The sequence below is a fragment of the Zosterops lateralis genome, assembly GCF_965231275.1.
Source record: "Zosterops lateralis genome assembly, chromosome: 16".
NCBI classification, from domain to species: domain Eukaryota; kingdom Metazoa; phylum Chordata; class Aves; order Passeriformes; family Zosteropidae; genus Zosterops; species Zosterops lateralis.
In genome coordinates this window covers 2946232-2971111 of record NC_139776.1, presented here as the reverse complement: position 1 = coordinate 2971111, position 24880 = coordinate 2946232, and the positions used below count along the sequence as shown (strand labels likewise).

At 45.7% G+C, this 24880-nt stretch overlaps 1 protein-coding gene across 1 annotated transcript in view; it reads left to right on the top strand.

Annotated features, from left to right (window-relative positions):
* Positions 1-24880, top strand: part of BMP7 (bone morphogenetic protein 7) — a gene marked incomplete at its 5' end in the record, with an annotated part of 41438 nt that overhangs the window by 12073 nt on the left and 4485 nt on the right. The window contains 3 exons of the mRNA XM_083873233.1: positions 12052-12244; positions 22049-22197; positions 23397-23594. Coding sequence (XP_083729359.1) covers positions 12052-12244; positions 22049-22197; positions 23397-23594 — 540 coding nt within the window. The remainder of the gene's footprint in view (positions 1-12051; positions 12245-22048; positions 22198-23396; positions 23595-24880) is intronic.

Genomic DNA, 24880 nt, shown 5'->3' with positions numbered 1-24880 from the left:
GAGTCTATGTGGATGTCAGCTACTCACAGGTCTTTAATATTCCCAGCTCTCAGGGTTGTGTAGAGTTAATAAAGAACAAACAGCTGCCTGCCTATTTCTCAATAAAATAAATGTGTTGCACAGCAAATATTCCTAGAAAGCAAAAATGCTCTTATGCATAAGCCATGAATCCCATCACAGGCTAGAGGACGTGAGAGGAGGATGTGTGGTGCTGGCAGGGAGGGTCATTCCAGGCAGTGACCTCCTCTCCAGGTCCTGTGTCCCCAACCCAGTGCCCCACCTGAGCTCGCCTCTCTTGGCAGCACAGAGGAAACATGATGATCTCAAAGAAAAATGTGAACTAGGTCACAAAGTCACACTTGCATCAGGAAGGGCACTCCACAGTGTCTTTGTAAGCAGCAGCTGAAGTTTCTAATGGTTATTTTCCAAAACATCCCTCCAAATATTTCATTTCTGTCTAATAATTGTAAACTGGGTTAATACCACTGGACCTCCCACACACAGAACACCTGAGAAAGAGGCAATGGCTGTAAGAGCCTGGGTGCAAGGAGAGCACTCACTGCTCTGGCAGGGATTTCCCCTCTGGGCCAGCAGGACCTTTCCCCTCAATAGTTTGTTGTCCCCTAATCTCCCACTCTCTCCTGGCCCAGAGCTGCAGATGTTTCTCAGTGCACAGACAAGCTCAAAAAGCCCAGCTGGTCTTGGGGCACAGCTCAGTGTGTACATTCCAAGCTGAGATTTTTGCTGATCACAATCGAAGGCTGAGATCTTTATCTGATGGCCTCGTGCCTGATATCGGCTGCTTATTTTGTAACATCTCACAAGCTGCTTCTCTCAACAACACCAGGATCTGGGATTTCAGCTGAGAAATCCAGCAAGTCCCAGACTTCAAACCTGGGAAACTGGTTTTTAATTATTTTCCTTTCATGCCAGTAAACCACAAGAAAGGCTGGATTCCCTGAGAGTCCTGGGGAGCCTGTGCAGGTGTAGGCCCACACTCCTGCACTCTTTGGGGGGATGCTGGAACTGTTGTGGCAATACAATATTAAAGGAGGATTAATTAGATTTATGCTATTTATTTGGGCAGCTGTTCAGTAGATGAAAGGAAGTGTAATGTAAATGAAATGAATAAGCCTGAAGAGGCCAATGTCCAGTCACTTCTCCACTCGTGTCCCCCAACACAGCTGGTGCAGAAATGGGCACATTCCTTTGGCAAAAATGAGGCATTTGAAGATTCCATCAGCTGAGATTTTCCTTTCAAGTGCTGCCAGTAGATGCACAATATATACATGTGCTTTTAAAAGACTTTTATTTTGAACTCAAGATGTGAATCTATGGCATTAAGAAAAGCAGAACAATCCTTTATTTAGCTGCACCTGCACCTTAATGCCTAATGAGTTTAGTCTGATGGAATCCAGACCTCAGGAAGGATTATAAATTCTCATTTGATTTCATTTACTTCTAAAATACCTTAAACCAGCTGTACCAGTCCAGAATCCAGTCCTTCTTTCTCTATCAGTTTCCCAAGTGTTGAATCTTTTGCTGTCTTAAGTAACTTTATGATACATAATGATACTGCAATAGCAATAAAAAATAGCAGCTTGAAAAAAAGTAGAAGATAATTAGCATATAAGCTTAAAAGCATCAGATTATGAGCACAACTTTCATAAAGTTCTTTTGGTCCTGGAGAGAAGATTTGGAACTCGCTCTCCAGACACCAGAGGCACCTTTAGCCATTTCTGTCTGTTTTACATGAACACATCAGAGATGTTCAGGCACTGACCTTCCCAAAATCACTGACTCGGGCTGTTTATTATGAATAGTATCTAATTTATCAAATACATTTAAAGACTTATTACTTTGCCCCAGTGCAGGTACTGGAACCCAAGGGAAAATTTTGATCCCATTACATCTCTGCATGATGGAATCATTGCATTGAAGAGTTGGTATAACACAATTTGATTTTAATTTCCATGTCCTTTGCACATGCCTGCTGCAGATGGAGGTGCCTGTGCTCCCAGCAGGCTCCCATCTTCCTGCAAGTCCTTCCCCTGTGGGCTTTTCTCCCCATTTGAAGTTTGCCTGTAGCAGTGTCTCACACTGCCTCTTATCTCCCCTGGCTGAATACACTTTATTTCTGACCAGGTCTGCTCAGCCACTTGTCTCTCCTTCCCTGGGCCTGGGGATGTTTCCATTTGCTCAGTGCTGTGTGAACAAGCAGCCAGGGCAGGCTGCTGGTTTTTGCATCAGTGACATTTTGAGAGCTGCTCAGTCTCAGAGCAGGTTGCAGGAAGCACCTTGGGCCCCATTTGTCGAGTGTCTGGACTGGGGGATTATTTTTCTCAATAAACCTTATTGCCACTTAACTTCTCTCCCTCTTTGTGCTCTGAAACCTCTTCCCCCTTGAGACACCCATCACCCTCCTGCTTTCTCTTCCTCCAGACCTGCCTTTTTCTGTGCTGTGGCTGCCACCTCAGCCTGATCCTCATTGTGATTCCTCCCCTGGCTGCCACTATCTCCGTGACCCTTGGATGCACTGGCAAAATGTGTGACTTGCAATTCACACCTACCAAAGCTGGCACAGCTTTCCTGGGAAGTTGGCCTGGCCAGATACAGCTCCCAGATTCCACAGCAGCAGGGCAGCAGCCTGGCTGTCCCCTGAATTACAAAGGGCAGTGAGCAGTGTGGTGTAGCCAATCTCTGCTCAAAAGGGGGAAGAGAAAAATGCACTCCTGCATCTTCACATACCTCCCACAGCTGCACCCAGAGGATTTAGGGGATGTGTTGGACAGCAGCGTGCCTCTGCTCTCAGGCTGTGTTATTCCACACTGTGCAGACAGAGAAAGGAAAGCAGGAGCAATGATGAGATGTCATCTTGCTCACTGCTGAGTTTGGCTGCAGGGACATTTCTAGAGCAGAACTGAGGCTGCCTTGGGGTGCTGTGCACTCACCTCAGCCTGCCCTGTGCAGGGAGCTACAGGAGCCCCTGGCTTGGAATTGCTCTCCAAGTCCATCCCATCTTTCAGGTACACAGAGACACAACAGCCCTGGTGTGTCAGGGGTGAACACCAGCCTCAGTTAACCCTGCTCCCAGTGGCTACACGAGAGCTTGGGACATCTGTGGTGGCCACAGCACTGGCCAGCTGGGAGAACACAGGAGGAGCCACGATTTGCAGCATCACCACAGTCCCCAGCTTGCCTCTCAGCCACTCACAAGGTTTTGGGAATGGGAGAGCTGGTGGGGCAAAGCCCCAGGTCAGCACTGTCCTGGGTTCCCCCTTTGCTGTGAAAGGAGGAAGAGAAACAAGATCTGAGAGGCTGGAGAGGGAGGCCCTGCAGGAGATTTCCTTATGGTGTATTCTGGGAAGATGAAGGTAGAAATAGACGGAATCCCAAAAGGAACCACTTCATGAACTCCCATTTTTTTTCTTTTCCCTGTCACCCCTCACCAAATTCTCCATTCCCTCACACCATTCAAATCCCAGAGCAATCCTCAGTGTTCCAGCAGCTGCAGATGGATTGCTGCTCCATGTGCTGCTGTGCCTCACGTAACAGGGCTGTGAATGAGGTATTCTGCAGAAACACAACTCTTCCCTGCTTATTTAACTTTGCTTTCCCCAGATACACACGCAGACACAGCAAACAGCACCAGGAGTCACACCACCATCAGTCTGTTTACTATTAGAAGAGTTTTGTGCTCGCAGAGCAGTCCCAGGTGTAAATTTTTCACAATACCTTTCATCTCGTCTGGCTCCGCTTTCAGCAGAGAAACCACAGCCTGAGCGGGTGCCCATCAGGGTAAGAAAATGGATTACCTGTGCATAACCTGCCCAGATACTTCATGGATGTTCTTTAAAAAGAAATGGTTTTACCATCCAGCATTGCCTCAAAGTGTCTGCAGAGAAATCCCAGCAGGGGGTGTCTCTGATTTCAGACAGCAGCACGCACGATTCCCTCTGTCCTTTCCTCCCCAGTGACTGCTTCCCCCTTTGCCATCTACCACACTTGGGAATTTGAACTTAAAAGCCTCCTGAGTGAGAGGATGTGGTGACTCACAGCATCCTCTGGTCCCCACACCACATTCCATGGTGACATGTGTCTCCTGGGGGAGCAGGTGGCTGCCTGACATGGGCACAGCACTAACTCCAACACTGGAACAACACCAACTTAGGAACACCAGGAGGGGAGAAACACCAATTTCTGTCCTGAGCAGCCCTTGCTAGCCCAAGTTTGACTTAGTCAGGAAGAACTTGCTGCTGTTTGGGAGATAATTAAACCCATCTTCCCTCGCCCGGCTGTTTGCACACGCACAATGATACCATTGTTCAGAGTCATGCAACACATATGCTGACATTAAAGTGTTTAATCTTGTAGTACAGTATTCCATTATTTTTTGGACATCTGTACATGATAGAAAGGCTACGTATTAGGGGATTTGTTGACAAAGAAATGGCTAATGCTGATCCATGTGTGGACTGAAAGGATCTTTCCAAGTTGTGTTCTGCAGTAGGGAGGCTGCTGCTTCCCAGGCCTGAAGCCTGGCACAGATGTGATATGCACTGCTGCTATTACCACTTCTCAATTTATAACAAGGAGTCAGTGTTTAGAGGAATTTTGGAAGCTCCCTGCTGGGTTTGCGGCTAGGTGGTCTTGCTGGCAATACCAGCTCCATGCTGAAAGCTGAAAAAATGAAGTGATGGCTAAAGGGAGAATATTAACTCCAGAGGGTTTTTTTTTTTTCCCTTTCGAAGCAAAAATGCTTACCCCAGATCACTTTGCAGAGTGAGCACTAAAGAATTTCCAACTTCTGGGTTTGGGGAACGGGATTTATGGAGCCTGGTTTTCATCTTCTTTGAAATTAGTGCATTAGTCCCTCTCTCCACCCATGGATGGGGCAGGACTTTGCCCTTGCACACACTGAATTTACCATGCAAGAAAACAGTTTATCACCTTCTCCTCCCTCTACCTGGCTGTAAAATGGGCCCGTGAGCAGGGAGCAGCTGGGTGCAGTTCCCTTCTGCTGAGCTCTGCCTTGGCTCAGAGCAGCAAAGGGCACACGGGGACAAGGCATCAGGGCAGGGCTTGGGCAGATGAGCCCAGAGCCCCCCAAATATCTGAGGGTGCTGAGCCTGTGGCTCAAGGACAGGCTGTGTTTTTAGAAGTGGCAGGATGGCAGCAATCCCCAGTGATGGGATGCGTTAATGAGTGATAGAAAAACCACAAGCTATTTTTCTAGTCAGTTTATCTCACAGATCAAAATCTAGGCTGTATTTGTTTTTCCTTAGGTTTCTCCAAAAACCTGCACTAGCTTCTAGATGACTTGGAGAGCTGTAACTATTCTGTGTAAAAGGCCCTCCAAATATTGTTTTTATCACTCTTTTTTAAAAATTAAAAAATATATCCCATCACACACCCCAGGACATTTGCTCTACTCCATTTATAGAACTCCCAATTTATATTCCTCAACTATTTCTTCAAATATTTCCGTAACTGCTGCTTCAGCTGCCTGGTGTCAGCATGTAAATCACAAAGCCGAGAGAATGAAACAAATGAAAACCAATCACAGGAACTTTGCATTCCCAAATTCTGACCATTATAAATTTCCTGCCACTGCCCCTGTAACTCTTGCTGTCAAGCACAACAAGGAGGGAAACATGTGCTGTGGCCTGGCATGACATTATTGCAATAATCTTTATTATAGTCCCCCTTTTCCTCGGAAAAATATAAGGACTGACCTCGCATTTCTTGCTCAATCGGGCGTCCTGCTGAGCCCAGTGGGCTCTTTCAGCTGCAGAGACCACTGGATCCTCCCCCTAATTCCTCTCCTTCTTCTTGAACCTCAGCAACATAAGGAGAAAAAGGCCTATATTTCATAAGCACCACGGCTTTATCCACCAATTTAGAGACAAAGAAGTGCAATTTATAGAGGGGAACATTTAATGCCTGTTAATTAGGAGCCCATCAAGAGGTCTCGGATTTGACGTGTCAAAAATTTATGGCTCAATTTCACAACCACCACGAGCCCCCAGCACAAAGGGTGGCCCTGGCCTCTCTCCTGCCATGCTGGGAGGTCCCTGGTCCTGCTGCCACTCCGCTCTGGGGAGCTGGGAGAGGACAGCATCCTCCCAAAAAAGTCATCTGGGCAAGGGAACATTTTTTTCCAGTTGAAGACATTTCCCTCTTGCCATGCTGGGAGGTCCCTGGTCCTCCTGCCACTCTGCTCTGGGGAGCTGGGAGAGGACAGCATCCTTCCAAAAAAATCATCTGGGCAAGGGAACACTTTTTTCCAGTTGGATGCACTTCCCAAGGGAGTCAGGAGGGCGAGGCAGGAGATACAGGGGATACTCTCTTCCCTTTGGGACACAAGGCTGGAAAGGGTGGCTCAGGTGGAGCTGGTCCCAGGGCAATTGGTGTCTGGGAATCTTTCATTTCAGCTCTGCCCTGAAATGGTGCAGCAGCAGAGTTTGTGAAGATTTGGTTTCGATCTCAGGGGGTGACGATGGAGGGAAATACAGGTAAATTTTGTTGGAAAATTCAAATGAGGCTTTGCACTGCTGGATGCAGATGTGTCAGAGTTTAGTTTGCTCTTTTATGGAAACACCAAGGTTGGGATCAATCCACTGGATCTCAGGACAATCCAGGCAGCCCTTGGCCACCTCTGAAGAAACAGTGCCCATTTTCTGTTGGGGGCAAAGCAGATAAAGACTTTCTTACCCTCTAAACTCACCACACAGGTAGACTCTGAAAACCTGTTAATGCCAAAATGTGGCAGATTTTTTTTTTGGCATCCAAATCTCTGAGGGGTTTCTCAGGCAACTTCTGATGGCTGAGCAGCAGCCTGGCTGAGAGGCTGAGGAGAGGAGGGTGTTGTCTTTTGGAATCTATTTTCCTTTGACTTATCTTTCAGTCTCAGGAATTCGGGACCTTTAATCTATTTGAGATTAAAGTCCTTTACAAATCCCTTCTGGCCTTTTTCGGGAGTGAAGAAGTTACAGACACCCTACTGCACATTCCTTCTGGTGCCTTTTTCCATTGTAAATGAGAAACAAGTAGCTCTAATTGTTGTAAGCACTACAATAAATGAGACAACTGCTCTCAAAGTGCCTCATAAAAACAATTAACATATTATCAGGTGAAAGCGTTAACAAGAAAATTTAAGTTTTTACTTGTTTATATATTCAAAGTATATCCTAAGTGCATCACCCAAATGTGCCAGGGAAGAAGAGGTGTGGAATTACCAAAGCATTCCCAGTTTGGCATCCTGAGATTGGAGTCTATTCATCTGATGTTGAGTTTCTTTCTGAAAAGCAGGTTTTTGCATCTTCAGAAAACAAGAGAGTAAAAATACCTAAGCAGGGAGATTGGCCTCTCATGAAATCCATTGAAATTAGTGAAAAATATTTCTGTTGACTTCCCTGGCATTTAGATAAGCTCTTTAATCCTACAGTAATAGTTATTTTTTAACACTTGGTCATTCTTGGGAAAAAAAAAAAAAAATCTTGCTGTGAAAAGATTCACTGGCCCTTTGCTCAACACATGGGGCTGGTGATTGACATTGTGCTGCTGTGCTGGTCCCAGGGCTGAGCTGGGGCTTGTGGGGAGAAATAACAACACTGCAAGCTGTGCCTCACCACGGTCCTTGCTGTCACCAACAACCCCTGACACAAACCCAGGGGTCCAGCCAGTGTTTGCAGAATTAGCTCAGGTTGGCTTTGCACTTGCCAGCAGAGATTTACAAAAGAGCTGCAAACAGCTGGGCTGCTTATTGCTAATGTCAATTATTCTAATGTCAATGTGCTTTGCTGTGAAAATGACCAAACTTGGGATCAGTTTGAGTTTCCAGCTTTGTGCTGATGTGTCATTTGCTTTGTAAGTTTGGGCACCTGCGGTGCTAAATCAGGACCACGAGGTTTTCTGTCCAACATTAATTTTTTTGGTGCTGGCTTTAACTGTATCGCTCCAAGTTCTGAATATCAACAGCTACACACCTTTTCATCCCTGCATGCTGATGTTTTTAAGTTCTGTATCTTCAGCACAGGTCAGAACAAGCACCCAGTATTTGTTGACATTTTATCTCCAGCTTTCCCATATTTTTGGATCTGATGCCTGGCTACTTCACACCTGAGCACATGTATCCATCCTGTTTTCTTTTAACCATCCCTGTCAGTTGCACAACTCTGTCCTGCCCCCTCTTGCATCACCACCAGGCCACAACAGAGGCTTGGAGAGACAAAGGACTTCAGAGAGCTGGGAGCCCTCTCAGTATCAGATAGAGCAGCAGTCAGATCCTGCTCAGATAGGCAAGGCCAGACTTGGAAAGGTGCAGATCTGACTTGCATATTTGTGACAGGTGTGGCCAGGTTACTGATAACCACCAGCCTGAGATATTCCTTGTTTTGGCTGCATCAGCTTAATTGTCCCCCCCACCATTTTTGGTGTCCTGCTTATTTTCTCATGCATCTGATGTCCTCCTCCATCCCACAGCTCTGAATTCCCATCATCTCCACCTTTCCCAAGGACTGTGCCAGAGGGAGTGTCTGATGTTCCCCATCCACCCGAGCTCCAACTCACCATGCCAAAGGTTATTTTATGCCAGCAAATGTTGAGCCTTGTGCTAAATTAGGTCAGAATTTTCCTGCAGTGGTTGTGCCTCCAAAATGCAATTCAGCTCCTGTGTTTACACATGCATCACCTGTGAGTGACTTTGGATTGTTTTCTAAGGGGAGGAAATGCACTCTTTTCCCACAGTCAGGGCACACAGTCTGTTTCATAGCAGGATTATTTTTCAAGGGTGTTCTTCCTTTTCCTATTTTACAACCTTTGATTGCACATCCAGAACTTTGGCTTCCTCTCCAAGCAGCTGCCTTGCCAAGGCATTTGAATTGTGAGCTGGAATTTCCAATGTTTGAAATTAGCATCTGGGCTAAAACCATTCACCAAAGCCTTTGGGTAGTAGATTTGTGAGAACTACGAGCCTGGGACAAAGATGAGTTGAAGTTCGGTGGGCAGAAGGGCTATGAAGCATATCCAGCAAATACTCAAAATGCTTGATGTCTTTTAAGGGAGAATTTAACATTAATTTAGCATTAATGGCTGACAAACAGCTGAGACTAAGCCCTTCAGGAATGGCCAAAAGGTTCTTCTTATGGTCATTGTGTCAATAGGGATAGTGGATTTTACAGATTTAATGGAGAAACTACAGTCACATCCACAGAGCTGTTTCAGTGAACACTTAAAATACCACTATTCCCCCCTGCCTTTTTTTTTTTAAGCTCTCCCCCCCACTCTCCCCCTTCCAGCTCCTCAGGTAATTAACTGGAAATGACCCAGTTGCAGCATTGTCAAAGGTCTAACACCCATCAAACCCAGGAAACTCAGGCTCCTTGAATGCTCCCCTGCTTACCCCGTGCTGTTGTGCTTAAGGTATTACAGGGGTCTGCAAAAAGTGCTTGATCAGATATACTGTACCATATGTTCCCAAATACCAACACACAGCAGCATGACTTAGGGATAGGATTTCAGCCTTCATAATGAAGAGTCTTGCTTTTATGAGTTCGAGTCAGACCCTTAACGTTATTTTAACATAGATTTTGGGTGTTTAATTATGTAATAAGATTTACTGCAGTCATCTAACAGATGTTGATTCAGGGTCAGTGTTTCTCATAAATTAGTTCTGAAAGGATTTGTTACTTCTGGGTCAGCAGATAGGTCCAGAGTGCAAAGAAAAAGGGGAAAAACAATAAACACTGAGTTGAAGGGTTTCTTGGGATTCTTTCTTCAGTTACATATCCACATATTTTCATGATCTTAATGACTATAGCCACAGGAATGTTTGCTTTAACACTAAAGATGGCTCAGGCCAAAACCCTATATCCAAACATCTGCAAAGCATGGGAAAGTTCAAACTTTGGGGGCTCTTTATTTTATGACCCTGGCCGTTAATTTTTCATACTAACACAACACGTTTTTTCTAGGGCTCAGCAGTGGGAATTGCTGTGAACTTTAGCAGCGCCCCAAAAAGTTTCATCTTCATGTGCTTGTTGTCAGGCCTTGTGTATAAAGTGCAGCTAAAGGCCAGTGTTGGTTGATGTAGTTGTTATCACACACACATTGAAAAATTTCACCCACCTTCCTCTGGAAATTCAGCATTCCCATGTCTTTGGAAGCAAATTGTGCTCCTACATCCTACTGCTAACAGCTGCAACTAAACCCACACAGCATTATACTCATTCTTCTGCATTTGTGGTTAAAGGAGTGAGTCCATATTAAAGTATTTTTCCATTCCCTTTTAATTTAGCTGCAGATAAATTCCTTTGAAACTGAAATTACACTCTTTATATCTTATTCTATTAGGAGTACTTTGGAGGAAAGGGATTGAGGCACGATTAATAGTGCTGCTAGCACGTCCAGGGCAGTTGTGGCCTGCCAAGTCTTTTACAAACACTGGTGAATATTCACAATATTCCCCCACATCAGGGTACGACCCACTAAATGTTGTCCCTGAGATGTTTTAGTAGAGGTGCAGCAGAGAGTGCTCAACGTATAAAACTATTGGCTAAACTTAATCACCTTTGTCTTGGAAAGTTTAGAGGTTTCATACCTAAAAAACTCCTCTAAGATGAATCCCAGCTATGAGTAAGAGCTCTGAAGCATTTCCCTGAGCAGCAATCACACAGTGGCAAACTGGACTCCTCACAGAAGGGATGTGAGAGAGGAGGAAGAGTCCATGGCCAACAGCTGAGCCTGGGCCAGCAGAGCAGAGCTGAACCTGCTCCATGCTTGGACACAGTTCCCAGAGCCTCCCCACGCTCTGTCCCTGCCATGGGGACACCCTGCCCAGGGCTGCTCTGTGTTTGCACCACACAGAGCTGTAAATTCAAACAGCACTTTCCAGACCCTGGGCTTGAAACTCCTCTTTTTCAGGAGTAATTCCCTTTAAGTCAATGGATTTACACAATGGATTTGCTGCTGCCAGAAGAAAATCAGGCCTGTAGAAAGAGACACATTCTTTGCCAAGGAAATCTCAGAGCTAACTACTTGAATTGTGCAGTCAAGCTGCAGAGAGGTCAAGTGGACAGACGACAGGACTGGGACATATAGGAAGTCCCTGGTTCAAACCTCAGCTCTTAAAATGTCATGCGTTGTGACCTTGGGCGAGTCAGTTCATCCCCTCATACCTCCATTTCCCCCTTTCCCTTTGTCTGACTTGTCTGTTTAATTTGGAATTTGTTCCAAGAAGGGTTCCTTGCCTCCTGTGTTGGGCTGGGGCACTGACACCTCTCCTCCCCCTTGATCAGGGTCTGGTTGAAGTCTTTGTTTCCTCCCAGCACTGACCCACAGTCAGGGTTACACGGGACCACCAGCTGTCCATCAGGGGACAGGCAGACCTGTCACCCCATGGGACAACACACATCCCAGCACTGGCCTGGGAGGATCTAGCACTTGTTATTTCACAGTCAGGGTTGGGAGGAGGAAGAAAGCCCTCACTTTGAACAGTTGCTTTGCAGCCCTGATCACTAAAGTGCCTTTAAAACGAAATCTTTGACCCTACGGAGCAGAGCCACGAGCTTGTGATGAGTTCAGCTGGCACCAAATGTGGATCACTGGCATGAAAAGCCTCAAGGGCTGGAATTTGTGTCTATAGCGTGTGGGTATGTGTGTGATTGTCAGAAGCAGAGCCAGGCCAAGAACCAGCTCTCCTGAAAAGCCCCATCTGTTTGTCTCAGCTCCTTCCCACAGCAGCTCGGCCGTTATCGGTGGCAAATGTCCAGAGTCACTTGTCAGGCACAAAGCTGCCAAAAATCATTAAAACACAATGGCCCCCTGTACCAGCCAACTGTAAAACTGTTCCAAAGGGAGCCTGATAAACACATATATGCCCATAATAGACCCAGATAGGGGCAGGTATTTCCTATGTGCTTTAATGATCCGAGCAGCCCGTGAGATGCTGCAATCAGATATTCCTGCCCTGTTGTGGCAACCCTGGAGCGCGTTTGATGGAGAGGGGAAGGGGAACAAAGCAGGTGGCTAATGGGCTGTTTTCTGTTCCAGTGGAGCATGACAGAGAGTTCCACCACCAGCGCTGCCACTACCGAGAGTTCAGGTTTGATCTCTCGCGGATCCCCGAGGGGGAGGCGGTGACGGCGGCCGAGTTCAGGATTTACAAGGATTTCATCCGTGAGCGCTTCGACAACGAGACCTTCCAGATCAGCGTCTACCAGGTCCTGCAGGAGCACCCGGGAAGGTGAGGGATGGCAGCACCAGGGAGTTACACCCAGAGCTCCTGGTGCCATCAGCAGGAGTTTGACAGCAAACCCAGGGGGTCTCAGCCCACGCTGCTGCAGCAGGAGTGCAGCTCCTGTGTGTTGTGATATAGGGACAGGTGCCCTGTGAGCCTCCCCATGCCCCAGGGAGCATCCCCAGCACTCCTGCTCTGCCCTCTGGGAGCACTCAATAGCCTGGCCCTGTGCTAGTGCAGGAAAATTATCATAAACCAGGAATATTTCAAGATTTCTGGTATTACTCCCCGCCTTCCTCCTGCCTCTGATGGATCCTGAGGTGGCAAACCCAAATGTTTCCCTTGGAATTGTAGCTTAATTACGAGCCCTTATTATCAAAGGCATTTGAGCTCCCTAATTAACAAAGACAGATGACACCATGCTTTTTTATATTGACTGATTGTTTTGCATGTGCAAAACTACAAGATGAGCTATTAAACCCGTTCCAAGCAATTATTAATGTATGCCAAGCTCCCTGACAAATCCTCCAGGGAACTTGAATAAGAACATATGTTCAATTTTCTCATCTGGTTTTAGTTCCAATTAATCAGCAATCCCAAACCACTTATCAAAGGCACTTAGTTTCATTTGCACATAGTTCTTTCACATACAAATCCTACCAAAAGTGAGATTGCATTTATTTATGTGAAAAATATTTACAATCACATTCTAGTCAGAAGTTATTCTTTAGGACTGCTGAATATGGGCTAATAATACTATAGTCCTAATTTAGGTTTATGAAAAGAGAAACACTAGGGATTTAAAAAGTGAACAGTCCAAAAGGGTAAGAAAAAAAGTATAATCAGGACTCTGGCTTTATAGTTTTATAAGAGCTAATAAAAATGCAGAAAAAATTGAAATATGTCAGGAAACCTTGTCAACTTTTTTTTTAATGGTGAGAATTTCTACTGGCTTTGCTGGATGGTAAAAATATTTAACCACTGGTGTGTTTTCTTCCACATGTGAAATTCTGATTTTATAGCTTAAAACTCACAGTTCTCCTGGCAATTATTTGCAGTCTTTGGGGACTGTGCTAAAATGAATCTATTTTTATCAAAGAGTGGTAATTCAAACTCCTTAAAGGAGAAGACAACAAGCCATAACTGTACACAGGACCCATCAGATGTCCTGTTTTTTCAGTTTATTCCCTCTTAGGCCATTCCAGAGGCAGCAGCCTCCCTTTGCTGTATTTCTCGAGTAGATTATTTCAGTCCAAGCCTGCAGGGATGACTTTCCAGTCTTGGGAAGAGCAGAAACTGTAGATGTGTTGGCAGAGGAGGAGGCACCAACCCGTGTGCCAGAGCTTTGGGGAATTGCCAAGAACCTGTTCTTGACTAAATGACCTCCCTCATCAGATGCCAGGGAAGTTCTCCCTCAGGTCCTGATGAGTGAGCTGCCCACGAGGAATCTTACTGACAGAGTCAGAACGAGATCTGATATCTTAATTTTACAAAAAGTTTGTTCCAGCTTTGTTTAGGGAGCATGGGGAAGGTACTACTGGGGATAGTTGTGTGTGGAGCAGCAAACACTTCTGCAAACTCCTCCAATAATTCCTACTCCTAAAGGAAAAAATTCAAAGGGAGGGAATATACATCAAGCACTGTCTGGAAGAGGTGAGGAATCTTGCTAATTATACAGATGTTCCAGCCACAAGATCAGATGCAATTTTACTGCATCACATTCACCACAGCAACACTATTTTTAATGAGTGTTCATGCATATTCCCCTTTTGCATACATTTTGGCACAGGCTATGGCGAGTTTCGAACAGTTTGTCCTGAAAAAATATTCCTGTTGGTTTGGATTGACCAAAGGTAAAAAATATTGTCACTACCATTTGTAAAAATATTTGCTCTTTTTTCTGCATTTTTCCACTGACATTTTCCACCCGGCTCTGTCACAGCCCAGTCATCCAAGTCAGTGTGTCATTGGGCAAGTGGAGAAAGAAAACAAACTCTCTCCAGTGTTGATCAAAAAACACCCATTCCCTTTGATGCTTCCTTGGCTGTTGTCTCATCCTGAGCCTCTGGAAAGTCAGCCCCATCTGACGTTGTTAGCAACAAGAGCAAAACAAAGCCAAACCCTCCACCCCACGCAGGCAGGGAAACCTCTGCTGCCTTTGGGTTTCCTTCTCTGCTGCTGACACAGGAGCACTGCTGGAATTGCCTTTGGAGACCTGAAAAAGCCAGGGATTCTCCTGTGCAGTGCCCCAGGCACACAGCAGCTCCTGCCAGGGGCAGCTCAGCATCATCTCACACACAGCAGAGGGCAGGACAACTCCCAGAGCCACACAGCAGCACAGGGCCAGCTTGGAAAGCTCAGGCTGAGGGTGATTGGGGAGATTTTCCTCTCTGAGATGTGCTGAAGGCAGGATTTTCAGTGAAACCACAGATGAGGCTCCACTTTGGAGGGTGTGATGGTGCCCTCAGCTCACATAAAGCAGAGGTATGAGCAGCTCAGCAGTTAATGACTTCACGAGTTCAGACAGGTTGGAGGTATCTAACCAGCAACATCTCTTGTGTGCACTTCATTGTCAGTCAAAAATCCAGGCTTAGGTGTTTCCAGAGCAACAGCTGCACCCTCAGCAGATTATTCCTGAAATCCTGCCCCTCAACAGCACAAATGTTTGCAGGGCAGAAGCTCTTCCCCATCCACCTGCTCAACCTGACAACCCTGGCAGTAAAAATGAGAGCTCAGCCCTGTCCTTTGCAGCAGATGAGATTCCACTTGACTTTGGACTACTAGAAATTACATCTCTGTCAGACTGAAGATATTTTTACAGGTGTTTGTAGGAAATCAGGCTAAAGGACCAAATATTCTTTCTGACCTCCCCAAGTCTTTCATGGCAAGGCAAGCCCTTCAAACTGGCAACATCTCCCTGCTAAAAAGGCATGCACGGCATTCTTTAGGCACATAGCATCAGTTATTCACTGCAGGCAAACAAGTACATTCATGAACAAAAATGTCCCAAATATCACAACCACTGATGATGCTTTAACTGGTATAACATGTCTCAAAGCTTTGGAGTGCATAGCTCAAAGTCCAGTGACTCATGTCCAACTTCTGTTTGGACGTCATGGCTTGCTCACCCAACAGCCTGGGGAGGTGTTTTACACAGCCAGGGACTGACCTGAGGAGGGTGAGAGCAGCAGGACATCAGCCCACGTTTGTGGTGATAAACCCTGCTCAGTGGGAGCTGGAGGTGGCCTCTGCAGAGCCAAGTGCTGCTCATGTCTCCTCCCTCCTGGAAAAGGAGGGAGAGCAAAGCACATCCCAGTGCTCAGTCAGGGCATCCCCCTCACTTCATTAACCTGGAGCTGCGGAAAAAATGCAGAGCTGCTCCAAAGCTCAGAGCTCCATCCTGCTTTTCTGTCTGCACCTTTTGAAGCTGAAATACCTCATCCCAGAGTTGCATCTCCTATTTCCTTAGGCCCAGCACTTGCACTGCAGAGTGAATCCCCATCCCTTTGAAGTCGATGGGAGTTTTGTTGCTGGAGAGAATAAAACCAGGTACTTGACCAGCCTTTGGTAATTGAAATGTAGTTGTTACATGTTCACTTTGTGGCCATTATGGATTTCACGGGCTTCAAAGGCAGTGATTTGAATGCTCATGTTACCAGCCCTACAGAAAAATCAGATCTTGCAGGATGCATTCCTGGGTTTGACTTGCAGCTGGAACGCTTTAGCTCGAGCTTCAAACTACACCACTGCTGCACCAGATCAAACCTGAGCCCCTCTCCAGACCCCTTTCTGCCATTCATTGGAGTCTGGTTCCATGTTGTGGGTTGAAACATGTAATTCTAGTACCTAAGAAAGGCTTGGGCCCACCCAGCCCATAAAGCAGATGTGCCTTCTTTTTTGGAGCTTTTTAAAGCACCAGTGTGATCGTTCTGAGCATGGCACAGCCCAGCACAGTTTGATTTAAAGATGTGCCCCAGCACCACGACAGTATTTACAAATACTGACAATAACTTTAATTATAGTTTTTTTGATTACTTATCTGCAACTCAATTGATAACTACATTTGTCTCTCAGCAACGGAACTTGAGCGCAGAGATCCTGCAGCTCTCCAAGAACAGAGTTTGGTCAGAGAAAACAGAGTTTTCTCCTTCAGACCATTCCTAAAAGCCACTGCAGCCTGCAAAACCTCTGAGAAACCTTGAACTTAGCAGGGCACAACCCTTCACAGGCACTTGAGGAGCTGCAGGAGGCACTTTGCATACCCCAGTGGGTCCTTGCTGGGTAAGTGATGCACTAATGAACAGCCCTTCAATGCTGAGCAGAAACATCTGCATAGAAAGTGTCAGAGATGTGTGTGTAACCTCATTTCTCTCAGCACTGTTTTTACAAGAGGCTTCATGTTTAGGAAACATGTTGCATCTCAGTAACAAACTCCCCATTTTTAATCAGCCTTTGAGATCTACATCTCACCCTTCTCCAACGCTGTGTAAGAAAGGCAACACAGCTACTAAGAAGCACACAAAGCAGAATTAAGGATCTGCTGCAATTTTAAAGTGACTTTAATTTTTCCCTGGATTCAGCAGAATTTACACAGATCTGTTTCACTACCAGTACAGCCAGTTTTCAGGCCAACCCTTGGAAAACACCTCTAGCAAACTGAATTCCTGCTGTGAACATCCCTTCACCTGGCAGAGCCCCGGGGCTGTGCTTGGCTGGTGGCTCCTGCCTGGGGGCATGGGGAGGGTTTTTATCAGAGGGGAGAGCTTTTATCAGTGGGGAGGGAGAAGGAAGGAAAAACAGGGGATCCCAGGCACAGGGAAGGTGTGGGAGGAGGGCTGCATCAGGTCTGTGTACAGAGGGTGTTGCAAACGTGCCAGGGAGAGGCCCAGGGAGATCCTGGGGCCCTCTCAAAGTAGGAAAGTCTGAAAAATATTTTCCTAAGCTTGTCTTTGGACAGCTGCAGCTGACTTTAAGCAATGACACCAAGCAAACTGGAATCTGGATATGGCAGGTTTTTAATCCAAACAGATGTCTTCTAACCCCACATCTCCTCTCACCCTCCCAGGGTGCCCTTTTTGCCTTCTCCTCCCTCCACCTGCTCAAACCTGGGTGTGAATAACCCCCTTCCCCCCCTGCCAGCTCTGTCCTTGGGCTGCCTGTGACCCAAAGAGCCCCTGTAGGGTTAGAGTGTGAGTCAAGAGGAGAGGACTGTGCTCCTGGCTTAGACACTGTGGTTTACATGCTGAATCAATAAGAATTCAACATATCCACGCCTCAAGTGTTTCCTACTTTAAAACAGAAGCAGGAGGGTTAACCCACATTTGTAAAGCCATTCGAAGGCTGTTGCAAGGTGCCACTGTATGGTCACTGTTTAAAACGCTGAGAGGTTTATAATTCCTGCAGGTAGCAGGGAGGGATCAGGGCAGCCCAGGTGCTCTTTGGGCTGAGGGATTCCCTGTCCCCAGTGCTGGCAGGGGACAGCAGGACCTGCTGCTGTCAGGACAGAGCCAGGTGGGCCAGGGCTCTGGGGCTGCTCCCAGCACTGAGTGCTGCCTGGTCACAGAAATCACCTTGCCTGCCAGTGCAATGGAAATTGCCAATAGTCACCTTCACTGCTGCTGTCTGTCCTTTTTCCCATTTATTTTTATCCCACTTGGAAGTGCTCATTAGTGTTTACTACCACTTGTCAACCAGCAGCTTGAAATAACAGGGCTGATGAGCGGGATGGGGACAGTGAGTGGAGAAAACAGACGTAAAAGCAGGGACTGTTTGGCAAGAGGACTGTCCTAAAATAGTGTAGACCTTACAGCATGGTAGTCTGTAAATGCAGAGTTTTATCTCCTGTTCACTTGCTGATGCAGAATTTCTGTCTCTCATGTTTTCATCCATGTTCTCCTCGTGCCCCAACTCACCAAGGCAGGTGACTGGGGCAGATGCAGCACTTCTCATTTTTGTATGTATTTCTAGTGTTTATGGCTTCAAACCAAACTGCATCCCAGGGACTGAAAAAGTACCCCAGCAAAAAGCAAAGAAGCCATACATATTATTTTCATGAAGATTCATGTTTGCTAGTAGTTTCTTTTATTTTTGCAACAATTTCCTTTATCCCACACATTCCTTTCCCTGCCTTTTCTGTACTTGTGCTCTCTCATTTCTGTGCTTATCCCCACAATCCTCACTTCTTCCAGCCCTTTTCTCCTCCACTAATTATTTGTGATCCTTTTCCTTACCACCACCAGCCCTTTGGCAGGTCAGCCCTTCCACCTCCAAAGCTCCAGCTGCTTCCCAGACACGATCTCACATGCATCCTGCCCAGCCACCCTCACGCTGCAGGACTCGTTACTCACCCCTGAGCCCAGAAAACAAGCTCACTAAGGAAGTTTCACAGACCACACAGCACTTACATGACCTGTAGAGAAATTTTTGCAGTGCTGCTTTCTAACGGGAGGTGACTCTCCTGTCTGGCATCCAGTGCCAGACACAACCAAAGACATCAGCAGGCAAATGCCAACCTCCTGTCCTCATCTCAGGCTCCACTGAGAGCCTGATGCTTGAGAAAAAAACTGAGCAGAAAGGCCCAAATTTTATCATTGCTAAAAGCTCTGACACTCCCGCTGATGTCAGTTCTTTGAACGCTGAGCCATTTTGATGTGGTCTCAACAGAACATACTTGTGGTCTGGATCCAGACTTTGTAATTTATGTAACTCTAATCTAGACATTAACGTTTCCATGTCCCAGCTTAATTTTTTTGTAAAAGGAGGATCATGTGCCTTTCCTATCTCCTGCTCTGGAAAAAGGCGTGGTGCAGTTTCTTGCATGCACTGAAATTCTGAAATGAAGGAACTGAATGCAGGGCCAAGGAACCAAAGGGGTTTTTTACCTCCTTGCTGCAGTGCCATCATTCCCATCACTCCAGGAATATCCTCAGTGAGTACAGAGTTGGCAGGTGAGGTACAGGAGTGAGATGTGTGCTAGAAACCTTTTCCCTTTGAGCTGAGATCTTTATCTCACAGCTAAAACCCAAAGCAGCCACATTAGTTAGAATTAACCAGCACCACCTTCTGTGACAGTCATTAGATGGGAGCCCTCAGAATAAATGTTGTTTAAGTCTCAGCAGAACAACATTTCTCTGCTGTGTTTACTGTGTCCTGTCCAACAAGGATATCTCAAGGGCTGGCTCCCTATTAGCTGGTGATTTAATGCTGTTTGCCTGTCTTTGGAGAGCAGGACATTCCACTTAAAGGAGGTTGTTCTTTTTGAAAAGAATGAGAGGTTTCTTTCCATCAGAACAGGAGCCACAATCTCAGGAGCCTCTGCTTGCAACACCAGTGAGGTTTTGCATCCCACCCCTGGCCACTGCTGGTGGGCCAGGGCGGAAAGAGCTAATCCAGGAGTGCTTGAACTCCTCCAAAGAGCATCTGACATGGGGCTTTTTTTGGGGTCCAAATGTTCCAAGTGTGTGTGGGAAGGACATTTCCCTTCAGTGGGTCCCTTTGATCTCTCTCACTTCGGGCTTCCCCTCCAGGCCCATTGTTTGCACATTGCTGTAACTACAGGAAAACAAACGCATTATACAATTTCCCAGACTGACTCACCCTGGTACTTGATGCCTCATGTTGTCTGCTTACCCCGATTGCATCATGTCAGCATGGGAAGCTTAAAGGCTGTTTTTTTCTGAGTAATAATTCTGCAGTTGAGCAGTAGCTAAAAACCAAAAAAAATTATCATGATGAACCTGCAAACTACAAGGGGAGAAAGCCAAGCAAGCCAAGTCCCTGTTAACTAAACCTTGTGTGAATCATGAGTTCCAGTCAGGGGCTATGCTTAAATATTGTGCTGTGTGAATATAAAAACTCTTTACTCCTGGAAACTTGGCCTCAGCCACTGGAATGGGCCAATCCATGCAACTCCCTCATCCCTGGCTCCTCTGGGATGTGTTTGGTTCAGTGTGTTGTAAACAGGGAAGGGTGGGAGGTGTCCTGTGCTGTGGGAACAACTCCACTGCTCCTGGGTGGGGAAGAAACCCCAGGAAATTTGTCCCCTGGTTAGAGTTCAAGCATCTTGCATTGCTGTGACTAATGTGAGGGGGGTCACCCATCCTGCTTCACTTCATTTATCCTGGGAGCTCTTGGCAAAGCTGACTGAGCTCCCAACACCTGCCCTGAGCCTCTGCATTGCTGCAGCACAGCCCCTTCCTGAGCCACCCATTCTGCCTCCCAAACATCCACTGCAATATTCCCACAGGATCCCCTCTGCCTCAGCAAGGAAGTGTTGCAGCAAGTCCTGCTCTGCTGCAGGGCTTCTCCCACAAACCAGAACTTAAAAGCAAGCACTGACTGCCCCCTCAGCCATGGGGTATCCAAATCTATCCTGCTTTAGGGAGGAAACACAGAATCCTCTTCTTGCACACCCTGGGCCATGTGCTTACATGCTCTGCAGGAATTCCCTTCAGAAATTTAATTTCATGTAAGCCCAGCACAGTCAGAGGTGAGTGGTGACATCCCTCAGCTCACAGAGGAAAACTCATCTCTTACACAGTCTGGCCCACTAAGGTTGAAAGGAAAACTAAATTGTAAAAGCATTGCAAAATCTTCTCCATTCCTGTTCTGTGTGGGACAAAAGCTTCTAATTTCTTGGTATGTCAAAGGGAAAAGAATCACTAAAAGCCAAAGTCAAAAGCCTTTATGCCAACAGCTCTCCTCAGATTCATTTCTGATCATTTGATGTCTCATGCAAACAGGAAGAATGGTGTAAACTAAACTAAACTAAATATATATATTTGCACTGACAAATCCATAGTGACAAAATTTATGAGGTCTTTTAAAGCTTTGAGGATGTGATTAAAGGGTTTTTCAAGGATAGTTCTTCATTCAAAAGGATATAATTACACTTGAACAAGTTATCATGTTTGTTCACTGTAGGTATAAAAGCAGCCCTTACAGGACTTGTCTAGACACTTCCACCATGTATCTTTGTTCTTCTTTTAAAGTAATTTTTTATAAAAGAACTGCAACAGCATCCATTTTTTAATCTGAATTTTATCTCCTTCTTTTCTTATAAGAGATGACTCCATCCTTTACAGTACCAATGTTTTCTCAAATTTTAATTTTTCAGAAATTTGCCAGGAAACATGTTGTAAATCTGAAATAATTTCACCTTTTCCAAAAGAGCAGAATCTCTCTATTTAGGATTTTTTTCATTTTCTGATATTATTTCTTCAGCCAGAGTAACCCAGCAGCAGCCTTTAAAAAAAACCCCAATCAATGAATTGAAAAAAGATTGTGACCCACAGTAGTGCAGACCTGTGACTGTGCAGAGTGCCTCAATCAGTTATCTGTAACCTCAGATGAGGTTACAAATTAAAGAAAACCTATTACACATGTTAATTATGCACACCAGTGTTCCAGCTGGCTTGCACCAAAGCTGCAGTTATGCATGAAAGTCAGGAAATTATGTGTGGAAAGGCTAATGAGCAGCATTGTCTGTCCAATTACCGGGTTTGCATATGCAAACAGTCATTCTGCAGATCTGTGCCTGGCAAGTGTTTTTTTGGTTTTTTTTTTGAAGTTGCATCAGGGGTTAAAGGTTAAATGTAAGAGCAAAGTAACCCCAAACCACCCCAGCTCTGCTTCTACCCATGCTTTTCTCTTTTTTGAAGAGAAGAGAAGCTTCCTCTGGGGGTGATTAGAGGGGAACACACACCAGCCCAGCTCTGCTGAAATCCCAACCCCTGTCCTGCCTGAAGGATGATTGTGGAGACCCCAGTGGGAGCTCTGGCTAACTGGGAACTCTTGTTTCCTTTGCTCCAGGGATTCAGATTTGTTCCTGCTCGACTCCAGGACGATCTGGGCTGCAGAGGAAGGGTGGCTGGTGTTTGACATCACCGCCACCAGCAACCACTGGGTGGTGAACCCCCAGCACAACCTCGGGCTGCAGCTCTCCGTGGAGGGCATTGATGGTGAGTGTCACACATCAGCAGAATCCAGGGACTCTCTGCTTCAGGGAAATGATTCCCAGCCAGGGGAAGCACTGAGCATTCACCAGTCCTGCTGTGCTGTGAACACAGCGGGATTTTGATGCAACATTTTTATGCTTGGGCAATCCTCGAGGGTTTAAGTGAAGTAAAAAACCAAAATAAATCAATCTCCAACCCTTCTTTGTATCTGCTGTTACATGATCTGTAATCATGAGGCAAATACAGTCTATTTTTTAAAAAAATCATACAAAATAAGTGAACTGAGAGCTGTTTTCCCACTCTCCCTGGCCAGGCTGCCTTGCAGGGCTTCTCCAGGAAAGTGTCAGCTGTCCTTTGGCACATTTTGATTTGTGGCTGACAAGGCCCAGCTCTGTCCTTAGCAAAAGGATCACAAAATCATTACCATTACTTGGATTTAGCAGCAGCACTCAGTAGCTTGGGACAGAATAATCCTGGATATCACTTCTGCATTTTGCAGCAGCAGATCCAGACATCCCTCAACAGCAACAGGGAGAAACATTACATTTCTCACTGCCATCATCTCCTTGCCTTTTTTGTAAATAATTGATTTAATTCTACAGAGAAACCTACTAATAGTCTTTTAACAAAAAACCAAATTATTCTAAAGCCCAAGATGAAGGACACGTGGATGATAATCAAAGTTTTGTACAAAGTTATCAGGTATGGTGGGGGGCAAGATGCAGCAATAAGCAAAATGTCTCTAAACATTTGTTTCTCTCAGCTAAGGTATATCTGGAACTCTGTCAGCATTTCATGCAAGGCATTTTTATTTTAAGCTAATAACCTTCCAGTGGGAATTTAGTGTTCCTATGGGCTGAGTTTTACGGCTCCTTTTATAGGATCACTTCAAATTATAGGTTGGTGAACTTGAAGAAACCCCTCTAAAGAATGCAGGAAAAGCTAATGCTAAGCGGATTTGGGGTAAAATAATTATACATAGGACTATTTAATGTAACTTTTACACACAGATATAAAATGAAGTTAGCTGTGCTGAGCTGCTCTTGTCAGAAGAGAATAAAATCCATTAAGTCCAGAGAGAATTGGAGAGAGTTTGGAGAGTTGATGCCACACCCAGGAGCGACCCTGAGCAGGCAGCAGCTCTGCCCTGTGTTATCCTGCCTGCTGGCACACAGGATAACCCCAGCCTGTCGTTTTTGCAGGACAAAGCATCAACCCCAAGCTGGCTGGGCTCATAGGCAGGCACGGCCCCCAGAACAAGCAGCCCTTCACCGTCGCCTTCTTCAAAGCCACCGAGGTGCACCTGCGCAGCATCCGCTCCACGGGGGGCAAGCAGAGGAGCCAGAACAGGTCCAAAACACCAAAGAACCAGGAAGCTTTCAGGGTGTCCAACATTGCAGGTACAGCACAGGGGGCTCTGTGTTTCTGGGCTCATGTGAGGTTTTTATCTTCTTTTCTTCTTGGTGTTCGAGCTGGGATTAACACGCGGGAGTCACTCGGTGTTTATTAATTCTTATGTCGTGAGCTCTAACTAACAAGGTAGGAAATGGAGGTAAAATGGAGCACCTCTCTATCTCTAGAAGGTCTTTTCAAGGACAATCTGTCCAGCTGTGAAATGCCACATAAATTATTATTACTTTAAACCACATAACTAACTTTGAAGCCTGCAATGCGGACTTTACTAACCAGTTACAGAGAACCACCCAAACCCATGAAGAAGAAGGACTTAGACAACACCCCAAATCCTCCATATCACTTCACACATACTATTATATACTAAAACCTTAGATCTAAGTTTTTCACCCTGTGAGATCACACAATACTGTTCAAACTACACACCCACAACCCCAATGCCATCACTCAATTTCAGCAGCCTGTTCCATGGCCCCAAGTCAAATGTGGTGCCTGTCTGAGGGTCAATGCCCCTCAACACAGAAAACCTGAAATTTTCAGCCTGCAGAGTTCCAACAGGCATGGGGTGATGTGGGAATGGTTTCTTCCACATTATCTGTTTGTTGTTCCTTTTGTCCACCACTGGTTGGAAACTGTATGGGGTTAGGATTGTTCCAAAAATGTCAGGAATCTTTGAAGCAATGTTAAACGGAGGGATTTTTTGATCCAAATTTAAGAAATATCCCAAGCACCTAAGCAGAAAAACTCCTTTTCTCCCACATGAAATAAATTCTCATTTTGAAATGGAAGATAATTACATTAAAGCAATGAGCAAGCGATCAGTGGATCTGAATCCAAATGCTGTTCATTTTCAGAGCTTGTGATTTTAAGTTTAGCCCCTAAAAAGCATAGTAGTCCCAGAATTCTTGCACAGAAGAGGAAAATCCATTCATTCTCAGGACAATCATGGATATTCTGAGGGGAGCTGTGCTTCCTAATTTGGAAGAAAACTCCCATCAGGCATTTGAAATAAAAATGTGGCTTAAATATGTGATACCTCAGAGTAACAGGCCCTTGATGATGGTCCCAGCAGGAGCCACAGCTCAGGGCTGGCTCTGCTGAGGCAGCAGGAAATTCCAGCTGCTTCTGGGAGCTCCTCACTCTGTGGAAGGAGAGGTTGTGAGATTTTTTTATAGAATCATTAAGGTTGGCAAAGATCTCCAAGATCATCAAATCCAACCTTTGACCAGTTCCCACCTTGTGAACCAGCCCAGAGCACTGAGTGTCACATCCA